We start from the raw sequence: 13,473 nt of genomic DNA, 5'->3' as shown, positions 1-13,473 counted from the left end.
GTACCAATCACGATATCTGTACAATCCATTGGACTGAAATCGTGTTTAGGAGCGTAAGAACTGATTGAGCTTGAGCAGACTTGCTGACGGGTGCTGATTTGGCAGCTGGACAATTGGATTACATTATAAATTGCATTATATCATTACTAAGTATTGATGTCAGATAAGCAGTTGATAAAGATACTGATTCACAGGTATAATTTTTGAGTCATTATTGAATCAACATTATTGTATATCAACGAGATATGCTGACACCATTACTTTATCAATTTATATTTTTAACATCTGAGTCTATCAAATCTTAGTTATATGCAAATCTAGCAAATATGCTAAAAATTGATTTATATTTAATAAGATGCTTTATCAAAGAAGTCAATATTAGTAATACTTTCACTAGGACAGTCTTATAATAATGAAGTATAAAGAAAAACATTAGTACTGTTATACCAAGTTTAGATTTTTAAATACCATACTACAATATATGAAGAATATTTACATTATGTACAGAGTAATATTACCTAAGTTAATAATTTTCAAATTTTATAACTCTAGAAGCAATAAATTTTAATATTTCTACTGTTATACCTTTAGCTGTGGTTGACTCTGATTTTGAACTAGGTTCCGGCTCTGATTTAGGTTCTGGTTCAGGTTCTGATTTTGGTTCGGGTTCCGACGTTGGTTCAGGTTCTGAGCTAGGCTCTGGCTCTGAACTTGGTTCAGGCTCTGAACTGGGTTCTGGCTCAGAGCTGGGTTCCGGTTCGGAACTCGGTTCTGGCTCAGATTTCGGTTCTGGTTCAGATTTTGGCTCAGGTTCAGAAGCGGGTTCTGATGTAGGTTCTGAAGTAGGTTCAGGTTCAGATTTAGGTTCTGGCTCGGATTTAGGTTCCGGTTCTGCGTTTGGTTCACTCGTAGGCTCCGGTTCTGCGTTTGGTTCCGAGCTTGGTTCTGGTTCAGCAGATGCTGGTTCGGGTTCAGAACTTGGTTCTGGTTCAGAGCCGGGTTCTGGTTCAGCGCTCGGTTCAGCTGCTGAAACTGGTTCGGCATCGTGGAAATCAATGAATGCTGTTTTGGATTTTCTGATGCCCTCTTGTGGTTCGCTCAAGTTTTCTGTGATGGCTGAGTAATTGTATAGGATTCGCCCCAATCGGTTTCGGAACTTGGACGCACAGAAGAACCTGATAGACGCGATAAACGTGCAATAGATTTCACCACATATAAAAATCAAACTGTGCCTCTCAAGGAAAAGGGATACAAGTTGAATATTTGAAAAAGTTAAGGTATCTTATCGTGTACTATTTTTAGTACCAAAAATGGTTCTGGTGATATGTAAAATATAGAAATAGTCTGACTCATCAATTATATTTATTTTAAAGTAGAATTATCACCATCGCAAATATTAAGAAACACTTTTAAAAAAATCATTTTTTTCATGTACTACGTTATTGCGATGGATGTTGTGAAATTTAGATATGCTAGTGAAAATTATGCATGTATATATTACATTTATGTGGTGCAAATGCACGTATTTCCTTAAGTTTTCCTATGGTTATTTTTCATAATTACGTTTCTAATTTATTTGCATTAACTAAATGACTAAATAAAATTCCTCTAATAATCAGACTACAAGAGTCATCAAAAATCACTCTAGTCTTAATCTAATATCTGTTTAGTTAAATCAATCTGAAGATCCCAAAATTAGTATTTAGAAGTACTTATATAGATAACATCCTTCAGTATTATTAGAGAGCAAATAGTATAGTTGGTGCAAATATATCAAAGTGCTCAGTCTATATAGTGTGAGGTGAAAGGTGTCTGTGTTATGTACACGCTAATTACTCCATTTTTCATTTAGCTATCAAATCAAACTTCTAGTTATGAGAACCTAAACTAATTTTGTATAAATAATGAATACGAACCTTCTGCTTCACGCTTTCTGCGACCTGGAATAAAAAAATTGCTGTAAATATTATAATCGTTTTCACTAATTTGTTTAACTAATCAGATCATATTTTTTGGGCTCTTATTACTATGATAGTATATAATAAATAATAATGGGTGTACTGCCCTAGGGCAGGTCCGTGAACTGAGTTAAAACTCCAACTCGATTCAGGGAAGAATAGTGTGAGAGATTTCCCATTGCCATTTCACACCGCAGTGCTCGAGATGGACTTATTTTCAATTGGAAACATATTTTGATCTATATTTTCAATTGAAAATTGACATCGCGCTGCCCGATGTCAGATTGCCGGAGCGGGGAATCGAAAGCGCAACCCTGTCCATACAAAGTCAACGCGTTAACGACCTTCGCCACGACGAACCCATGATAGTATATTTAACCTCGTAAATAATACATCTTAAGTTTTGGTCATGTATTTAAAAATATTAATTTTTTTCTACTAACCGTGTCTGGTACTGACTCTATAACTGACGCTGGTTTGCACCGTGACATCTGGTTCCGAAGTTAGTTCTTCATTGGCAGCAGGCCTGGCCACACGTTTCGTCTTGGTTTTTTCCCCACTGTGTGGTTCTGGTTCTGCAGTAGGTTCACTAGTTGGTTCAGGCTCTGGTTCGGCGCTTGGTTCGCTTGTCGGTTCCGGTTCTGGTTCTATTATAAAATCATAGTGATTATTAATTATATGGAACTAGAAACATGAACAAAGAACTAACATGGAAGTAACAGATAGTTAAATTGTTCATTTTTTAAAACCAATAAAATTGCAGACTATAGTAAATTTGTATAAAGTTTTTCATATAAATGCATTTTATCCCGTTTTTCTAATCCCGTGTTCTCGGTTCATTAGAATTTTCTCAAGCAGAACAATAAGATTGTTTTGTTTGTATACCAACAATGTTACTGATTGCTGCATTACAAAACTCACGCATAATGAAGTAATGGTAATTTTTTTAGCTTGAAATGAATTAATATGAGCTATTATAATAATGAACTACTTTCACCATTCAAGTTTTTTCCGTGTTGTCGATTGAAGTTTATCTGCGGTTTCAGAGTATGAGTATTTTTGCATCTTATGTAATAATATAGAGAATAATAGATTGATGTTTTATTCGTGAGCTGGTCAATGCTCTTTGGATTAGTAAAAACTGATTCCGGGTTAGATATCCACCTCAGTCAGTTTGATATCAAGCAGTATAGGCGGCGATCAATTGAAGCTTTAGACTAAGGGTGTTCTTGTAAGGCTAAAAAAATCTGTGCAAGAGATTCTAAGCATTATACATACGAAAACCATAGCATGACAGGTTTCAGTCCAATTCTAATCCAAATCATTATCCACCAGGAGTTTGAAAATGCAAAAAAATACCCAAAAATTGAACTTATTCCTGTTTAATACGATCAAATTTTAATACGATTTTATTTATTTATTGACAAGTTTAAAAATCCAATTACCAGGCAATTTCTACCTGCACAAGCACCTGACAAGACTGCCAGATGGTTCACTTTTATGAGCAAGTTGCATATGCATTAAAATAATCGTTGTCATATAATGTTAAAATTGATACATATGATTGTCTAAATTACTATTTGTTTTGATTTCTCAAGAACACACAGTTATTCAAATAGTTCAGTAGCTCTTGGTAAAGTTGTTATACGAGATTTTTACTGGAGATCATAAATCTCTAATATGATATCAATTTTAATAGCTTTTTAGGGCATTGCTGTAAGATGTAAATGCATTTAATAAACTTTGTACTATAAGATTAATTTTAGACATATGTTTATTTAAATTAGTGCAAAATTGTTCAATAAACCGTTGTTCATAAGGTTAAGTAGTTCTTGGTCCAGTTGTTATACCAGATTTTCATGGAGATCATAGATTTCTAATATTTCAAGTGCTATCTGTTACCTTCACTGCTCGATATCAAGCTAGTCGAGCTGGTCATCGAACTCAAACTATTTTATACCATGATAATATATTTTGTGATTTTTTATTAATATCCAGCGATGTCACTGAAAGACTATTCTCACTTGATCATATTTGAGATCTGTAATTTCAAGTGCAAATCTTATATCATACTTCTTGATATCAAGCTGGGCGAGCATGGGATTGATCCTGAAACTAGTGATTTCTACGTTTCTTTATTTTAAGTTTTCTTAATAGCGATCTTTAGCATATGTTTTTTATGGAAGGCAATCCACTATTTGTCCTTTTTTAGTTCTGGTATTTCTTTAATGTATACTTTAACAATTTCTTTTAGGGCTTTGCTACAATGTATATTCACACCACTAGAAATATATCTAAATAATACCATTAGAAAGAATATGATCAACAAATGGGTTGCCTTCTAAATACACTGAATTTGGTTCTGATTGCTGTTGAACTATAAAAATCTTCAATCTTCATACTCATTGACAATTCTTATCAGTATTACTGCAAAGTATTTATGTCCACGTTACGTGTTGGAGAAGTAAATTATAATAGTCCAGTCATTTAAGCTTAAATCAGGTAAGAATTTCGAAATTCAAGATACCCAGCTGTAAGTCTGTAAATACTTGTATATTGATACCCTAAAGTTATCTCAAAACCTACATATGGTAAGATGTCAATACCATATGTAGGTTTTGAGACAACTTTAGGGTATCAATATACAAGCATTTACATACAGTTGGGTATCTTGAATTCCGAGGTGAACTTACTATAATGACTGGACTATGTTAAAAAATAAGTTAGGAATGAACAAAAAGTTTATTTCTTATGTTCATACATTCATTGATATTCCAATATAAAGTGAGCATTCTAATCAAGGCTACAAAAAGATATCTAATTTTAATTAAATACAAAGTCTTTTAATATAATCATCTTCATTATATTCAAACACATATAATAAAATTTTCATGTCCCAAGACTATGAAATTTAATTTGAAAGCTAAAAAGTTCAAATGCCGCTACACTATACCATGACAATCTCGTTCCATCAAACGCGGCACGATTCCGATTAGTTTCGTAATAATTTTTGATATAAGATATTATGATTTTAGGCTAACTGTGATCATAATGGGCTTTTATCTTATTGAAGTGGTAATTATAAACTTAATGACTCTATTATTACGATGTCGTGCTCCGTGAAATGTTCGTGCCGCAGGTCGGTGTTGTCATTCCGTGGAATATGGAACTGTTATGGAAGTGTTCATTTATATATGCATTTCATGATGTAATTAAATTATTATTTATGTCTAACAGTATTCGTATAATAGACTGTTTGTAATTTACGAATAATTATAAAGTTTACGACAATTATGAATGCAACATAATTTTGCAAAAAAGTTTTCATAGCAAAAATGAACTAATGTATTTTACTCTTATGGCAATAATGGTGGTCACTTCAATTTGGTGCACCGGGTAGTTCAACATAAATCGAACTTCTTTTTTCTCTTATTTTAACAGCAATCAGAATCTTATGATTTACAAGCTATTGAGCTGAAACTTCTTCTTACGTCATATTTTTAGATAGTAACCGAACGGTCGATTGATCTATAATTGATTATTTTATTGCGATCCGCCTGATTAAGAACCTACGCGTTAACCACTTTTTTATATTTTTTCTTATTTTACAAAAGTGTATATAGTTTTTAGAAATCGTTTTGAATCATTAACTTATGGTTAGTGTGAAAGGCAACCCAAAAGTAGTCCTTTTTTAGATGTAACACATTTCTATACGATGACATTTTTTTTACTTTTTATTGATATCCAGCAATGTCTCCGAAAGACTATTTTCTCATTTAGTCATATTTGAGATCTATAACTTCAAGCAAAAATCTGATATTATATTACTTGATATCAAGCTGGCCGAGAATGCGATCGAACTCGAAACTAGTGATTGCTACTCCACATTCCTATTGCTCTAAGGGGGTGCTCATTAATCACGAGAGATTTTTACCATTTTTTCTTGTAACTAAAAATAGACATGATGTTTGGTGGGGGAGAAAGAGTGATTTCGAATAGGGTGCAAAAATCCTTAAAAAATCGATCACGTGATTAATGGACACTCCCTAAATTGGAGTATGTATGTATACCTCTTGGAACATTATAGCAAATTCATCATTGCGTTTTATAACTCCACTTAAATTTCTCACAGAAATATTATTGTTGATTAATTTATTTCTATTACATTTATCTACCTGTTGTTGTATCTGCCGTGGCAGCAATTTTCTTTCCAATCTGCGGGAAGTTTCTGCATTTGGCGGTGAGAGATCGCGGTCTCCAGCCCAAAGCGGCGTATGATGTCCCGTTCACGACCATCACAACCTAGAACAAATTCGTGAAACAATTACCTACATTCAATTAGATTGTGGTCACAGTTTTTGTTATTTTAAACTAGATCACATCGTTTTTATTTAGATAGGTATAAATGATAGATGTTTTCTCGAATGGTGCCAGAACATGGCATGTTATTTGATGTCAGTAGTTTAATCTAATATTTATTGCTAATTATATTCTATAATATAATTATAATTATTTTTGGAAATATTTTTACAAGTATTTTTACATCTCATTTACTTTATAGTATATCAATAAAATTTCTAAATTAAAATACCACGTTATCGAAATGTTTAGTTCCACATAAATGATAATATATTTCAACTAAAACATATTATTGTATAATAAAAACTTCAATAGTTCTGCGTCATTAATTATTAATCAATGTACAACATATTGAACGATGTTTTTTACACAGATATTAATTGAAATTTATCTTCAACCAGCCGGATATAACTTAGTAATTAATTCCACCTTGCATTTCATTTTCCAACTATCAAAGTTCTTGAAGTTTAATTATTAATGTCATCGAAGGCTAATAATACCTAAATCAACTAAAGACAAAAAATAATCTCACATCGTCACAGTAACCTATTTATCGCTATTGATTATTGAAAACCTTATAATAATAATTGATCGTGTACTATTCAACCTCAATTGCGATATAACAATTAATATATTCTAATTAAAATGTCTTATATGCACATGTCATCAGGGACAGTAGAACAAATGAAGATAATAAGAACTTTTGCATAAGAACCGTAAAATATATATTTAAAATTCTTTGAAAGTTGGTCACGGCATTAAAGAACATCGTGTTTGACTATTATCAGGTTAACGAGGAAATAATGACAAAAGTATTGTTTACAATACATTGGCTTTGGACGACTAGTTTAATTAAATAATATAATTATTAATCGACTTACTACGGTAATTCGCTTGAAAATTGAATTTGTACGAATTTAACAATATATCAATGAGTAAGATAAACTAGTGGTGCATGGCATCGTGCCTTAAGGTAAATTGCTGAAACTTCCCATACCTTAATGAAATATTCCAGGAATATTAAATGTTTTCAAATAAATTATTATAAATATAGTAACTTTTATTATTCTTATTCTATAAAATTAAATTAACAAAACTTAATCAATCCGATTTGAAATGAAGGACATTGTATAATATTTATAAGAATTATATAAACTAAATTGCAAAGTTAAAATTATTTATTTGAAGTATTATATATAAGTAATGTTTAGAACTTTAGCTAGAAACTAGAATCCGAATTAGTTTTAAATCTTTCCTCAAAAGCAATCGTTTTTTCAACACAAGCTATTTTTTTTTAAATCATTCAAATTGGATGCTTAGTTTTCTCAAAAACTGCCATATTTTGCACATTTAGCTCTGTATCTTTGAAATGGCTGGGCCTGCCTTTGCCAAAAACTAATAACCACTTCTCCCAATCATTACTAATTGAATGTTTTTTAGATTATTCAAATCGGATACTCCGATCTCTCAAAAACTCGATTTCTATTTTTTGCATTCTTTGCTCTGTATCTCCGAAACGTCTGGACCTGCCTTTGTCAAAAACTAATCAGCACAGTTTCCTTTCAATAGGAATCGAATGTTTTTTGAACCATCTAAATCGGTTGATCCGTGCGCCCGAAAACGTGGACGAAAAATTGTATCCTTGCATACATACACACACACACACATACACAATTTCATCCATTTTTTTCTGAGGTATGCCAAAATGTTCAGAAACCTTCAAAACGTGAAGAAATGTAAAAATTTTCAATTTCGATTTTTGGACAATTACAATAACTTACCCTAGGAGAAGTTAAAAATTATCTTATTACTACAATAACTTTTACAAAATGGGGGTTTGTGGCAGAAGGGTAAAAATTTAGGGTTGTATGCGTTTTTCAGTCACCAATTATAAAAAAGTCAAACTTGAAAAAAATATTCCCCCAACCCTTACAGAAGATTTTAAAAATCGGTCAAGCCGTTTCATAGGAATATTGACACTAACACCATGACACGAGAATTATATTACCAGTAAATAATAACAATGCGAAACGAGACCATAATTATCCAATTCCTCACTCGTATATCTTTTGACATTGATAAATATACAAAAACAGAAAGTTCAGCATAATAAATTCGAAGTTTCCTGACCACCACCTCTGGTGCCGATACTCTCACAATATCATTCCATGCGTCCATAATTGCACCGAAAAAGAAATCCATTCAAATAATGAATGCAACGCATTTAATATTTCCCAGTATGGATATAATGCAAAAGCAATTTCGTTACTTGCACATACAGCACCGATGACATTTACAAGAAATCTTCATAATTCGCGCCGTGTTAATGAACTTTATATTTATTATTATAACGTTACGGTAGTTTGAGTGTCCTTCATCAAGTATTTGTTCTGGAGGAGTGAAGTTTATGAAGCGTTCGAGATTGGATTGCAAAATGAATTTGCTCTAACTGTCAATCGCTTTTATGAACTCATTTCACACGAGGAGAAGTGAATTAACTTTTGATATTTGAGTTGTTATATAATATTATTAATGGGAAAAATTGTTTAATCTGTTTTAGTTTCTCTCATTAATCAATGGTAACCGACGAAAATAATTAAACAATTAATCACAAAGCTGCTAATTTATATATGTACATTGAACTAGTTTCGAAACAATATAACGGTTTTAAGACGCATTAGTAAACAAATCATAATTATATATGAAAATTTCTTCATTCTTCAAATAGCCACATGCTAATTTTGATTAACCTGACATCAGGTTTTTTATTAACTTGCTATAAGCGTAAGTTTCAGCAACCGAAACAACCTCGAGAATGAAAATTTTTGCACATCTTTACGTTTCAAGGCCCCCTGAGCATTTTGGCATACCTGAGAAAAAATAGATGTATCTGTTTGTATGCGGATACAAATTTTCGTCGACGATTTCAGGAACATGAATCAACCGATTTGAATGATTAAAAATACATTCGATTTGTATTGATAGGGAGACTGTTCCGAAGATACTTCCAAGAACGTCAACAAAGACAATACAGTTTTTGACAAAACGGAGTTTCCGATTTGAATGATTCAAAGAATATTTTACTTGTATTAACGAAATGAACAACTGATTCTCTTTGAACTTGATTTTTTAGGAAGTAAGGACCTGTGGTTTCGGAAATTCCATAAACAAGTTTAAAAAATGTCATTTAGCTATCAAAAATGATCATTAGACATATGTACATTTCAAGGAAGTTCAGATCATCACGTTTCAAGGTCTCCTGAACATTTTGGCATACTTTGGGAAAAATTTATATATCTGTTTGTGTGCGGATACAAATTTTCGTCGACGATTTTGGGAACACGAATCAACCGATTTGAATTATTCAAAAAACATTCGATTTGTATTGATAGAAAGACGTACCAATCAGTTTCTGGTAAAGGCAGGTAGAGCCGGTTTGAAGATACTGGTAAAAAGTTCAACAATGGCAATTTAGTTTTTGAAAGAACGGAGCGTCCGATTTGAATGATTCAAAAAACATTTTACTTAAGATGAGTTTAGAAGAAAATTTTACTGAAGAAGGGATATAATGTGGATATTTTTCTAGTCATACCAATATTGGCAAATACCAGTCAGCCAACGAAACTAATTAACATTGACCACAGATTAAATGAAGAACTCATATTCTTTGGACTAGAATTTTTGGGAAGATATGACCAGTAGTTTTAAAGATCTAATAAACAATATTAAAAAAAGTCATTTGGCGGTCAAAAATTCTCGTATACATCAAATTATCGTATATTTTTAAGAATTTTCAATAATAAGTTGTTTATATTTCCTTTTACCGTTAAAAGTCTTATTTCCGACTAAAATGATTGTGTAAATTAAGCTTTACATTTTCATCATCAATTTCAATCTCGTATTTACCACAAAGGCAACAAAGTACCAATCAAATAATGAAATCGATAAAGTGCATTGAAATTAATAGGCTCTAGAATCCAGGGTGAGAGAATGTTTTTACACGTTTTCATCATTATATGACTTGCATATCACAATTATGCACTCAAGCTTTTCATTTCAAACACAATTTCCTAGATCATCTATTGCGGAACAAAAATTGCAAAATTATTCATTATTAAGAAAAATTAATGGTCTACATATAATCGATAATTGACATATAATTTTATCATTTATCATTTAAAGGACCAGGCAAGGCCATGTTATGAAAAACTTTCCATACAAAATATTGACAAAAGCCATGTGATTAGTGTGCAGTCAGGCGAATTTCACAGGTTATCAGATAGAAAACCTAGCCTAGAAACCGCAAAAATGTCAAAAAAAAACGATCTTAGATAACACGGTCTTTCTGACTCAGCTCCATAACATATGTGTGACGATGCAGTTTATGTGTAAAACGCCTAAATGCACAGCAAATACATGCCATTTTGACAGTATTCAGTATGATACAGTAGCATAATGTATAGAAGTTGGAGCGTAACATAGCCTTGCCATAACATTTTTCTGTTATGAGACAGAATCGGTCCCTAAATTTATAGTAAACAAAAATATATTTCTAAACATATGTAAGCAAATATTTTAAGTGTATCTATAAGATACCACAGTCGATATTTACAAAAAATCTATCCCTTCTATTTCAGTATAGTTTGCTAGAAAATAAACATGCAAACATTGCACACCACTATGCTCTTTCCATATTAAGCTCAATATCAACTTTATTATACCATAATAAACGAAAATACATTTAAAAATTCCGATGGCATCCTCGGATAAGAAAGAATCGCGCCTTGTGGCCCTCCGTGACTAAAATCGCATTGCAAAACGTTGACCTATTACACGGGCGGCTTCTATGTTGAATTGCATGCCATTAAATGCATCGGCATTGCATGAGCCACGTAACAACGTAAGAGAAAAACATTGCTTTAGGACAGGCGCTGCCAACCCTTTGCCAGCGGAGGATAAAGGAAATATAAAATTAGTAGTAGGAAAAATACTGAAACTTCATTTGTTTGTATTTATGAGTGCATTATACGAATATTATGTTCAATTACGTAAATATTACATAGTAAACTTTGTCGCAATTTACAATTCACATTCGTCAATTTCAAGACAATATTGTCTACAGATATAATGTGGATATTTTTCTAGATACAGCCAATATCGTCATACCAATATTGGTAAATACCGGTTAGCCAACGAAATTAATTAATATTGACCACACATTGATCTGCCAATTTTGAATCATTATATGATATTAGCAAACCGGGCGAACTCCGTTTCACCACCAGATGGTTTCATTTTATGTAACATTTCGATTGATGATTAAAAGATGAAGAAAAAAATTGCCTGCTATTGAAATTGAATGAAAATTTGCATAATACACGTGATTGTTTTGATGGTTTCCGATTGAGCTTATTTTTTCACTTTTTTGCACAATTTTACAGTAAACACAATGCCGGTTGTCACATGAAATTAACTGAGCAGAGAACAATGAGTAGCAGTCAAACAAAAAATATTAGTTTGTAGTACATGCTAAGTATCAGAGATGATGCTGTATGTGAAAAAAGAAAAAGTTGAAATCTGAAATCTGTTGAAATTTTTCTTCAATTTTCTTTGCTATAAACCTCATGGAGCCCGAGGTCTTTACAACGAATGCAAAATCGTCGAAATCGGTTTGTGCGTTCTGGAGTTATATCGTCAGGAAGGAAAACCCAACTTATTTTTAAATAATAGATAAATTGGATTCATATTCAATGTTATAAAATTACATCTGTTATTAAATTATGAAGCTATTTTCTATATTTTAAAAATAGTTGTTTATCCCTGATTATCTGTTGCTCTGCTGGCATCAATGACCATATAACACATGCCACGGCAACTTTTCAAGATAAATTTATAGATTAATACCGACCGTATTATGCAATTACCAAAATTATATAACATAAATGTTAAATTTAATTTGAGTCAATAAATTGCCGTAAACGCATGAGAAAAGTGAAATTCTTGGGAATCATAAATTCATATCACTGATTAATTAGACTGTGGGCTCATAAACATTAGGTGTAAAAAATAGTTCAATAGCAAGTAATGAATGTGATTGGTCGATTAAATATTATTATTATTATTATTTGTATCAATTACATTTTTCTTACCTCAATTTCTTTCTGTTCTTCCAGTATCCTCCAATGTAGCCTAAAGTCTGGGCTCAATTGTTTCGAAGTGTATCCCGAAAAATCGATGTCGGTAGTTTTCATCGGAGACCCTGAGGACAAATGTAGAAATTGGTAAGTAATAAACATTGTGCAATTTATAACCTCAATGGTAGAAAGTGCATGCCTCGAAAGTAATACGCCATAAAATTTATTTATGTTTTGAAACGAAACAAGTCGTTTCGCGAATGCGACGAATGCGGAATTTCAAATGCCATTAAGGTGTTTAATATGAAAATTAGATTTACGTTTAATGATGCATCACCAACTTGATAGTATAATATTGAAATAGAGATATTAACAATATTGGTGAGTGCTGATTTTATTACGTGGAAATTGACAGTATTTATGGTATTACTACTTGATTGACAACATTAAATTTGTAACCGCAGCTTTTACAACATATCAACATAAATCATTGAAAACTCCTTGTCAAATTCATGAAATACTTCCACAACAATAATAACAGAAACCCCCCTGGGCGGACTGATCTGACTTTTCATTTTTTTATTAATCAAAAAAATTATTTGATGTCATATTATTAAAAACTTGTAATTATTAATATAAAATTTTCAAAAGTTCAAGAATTAACGATTAAGAACACCAAAAGGTGTAAAATCACTTTAGATCTTTGCTAATTTTTGTAAAGATATATTAAAACGTTATGAGTTTAAAGACTTTATTATTCATTTGTTTAAACTATTTAATCTATTTTCTAGTTTAGTCATATTTTATAGAATTTAATGAAGTATTTGTAGTATAGCCAGACGAGCTGGCTTTGGAAAACTTCCCAGAACTTTAGAAAATCATGACATCTAATTTTTAAAATTATGTTTTTCAATACATGTATGATTTACCAAATTCATACTAAAGTTTTTATACACTCATTCACTTAGTTCGTTAAAAACTTTTTTTAATAAATAAATTTTCACATTGGTGACCTCGACGTG

General features: G+C 31.7%; 1 protein-coding gene across 1 annotated transcript in view; it reads right to left on the bottom strand.

Annotated features, from left to right (window-relative positions):
• LOC113366849 overlaps window positions 1–13,473 on the bottom strand; it is a 208,669-nt gene that overhangs the window by 85,169 nt on the left and 110,027 nt on the right. Inside the window, exons 6-10 of the mRNA XM_026608501.1 lie at window positions 12,467–12,576; window positions 6,134–6,260; window positions 2,402–2,605; window positions 1,917–1,940; window positions 616–1,107 (exon numbers count right to left, since the gene is read on the bottom strand). Coding sequence (XP_026464286.1) covers window positions 616–1,107; window positions 1,917–1,940; window positions 2,402–2,605; window positions 6,134–6,260; window positions 12,467–12,576 — 957 coding nt within the window. The remainder of the gene's footprint in view (window positions 1–615; window positions 1,108–1,916; window positions 1,941–2,401; window positions 2,606–6,133; window positions 6,261–12,466; window positions 12,577–13,473) is intronic.

Source organism: Ctenocephalides felis, unplaced genomic scaffold, assembly GCF_003426905.1.
Source record: "Ctenocephalides felis isolate EL2017-DRISC unplaced genomic scaffold, ASM342690v1 CF-g0.4_SCAFFOLD_01170, whole genome shotgun sequence".
In the NCBI taxonomy this organism is placed as follows: domain Eukaryota; kingdom Metazoa; phylum Arthropoda; class Insecta; order Siphonaptera; family Pulicidae; genus Ctenocephalides; species Ctenocephalides felis.
Note: the sequence above shows the minus strand (reverse complement) of the source record. Positions and strands in the feature narration are given on the sequence as shown.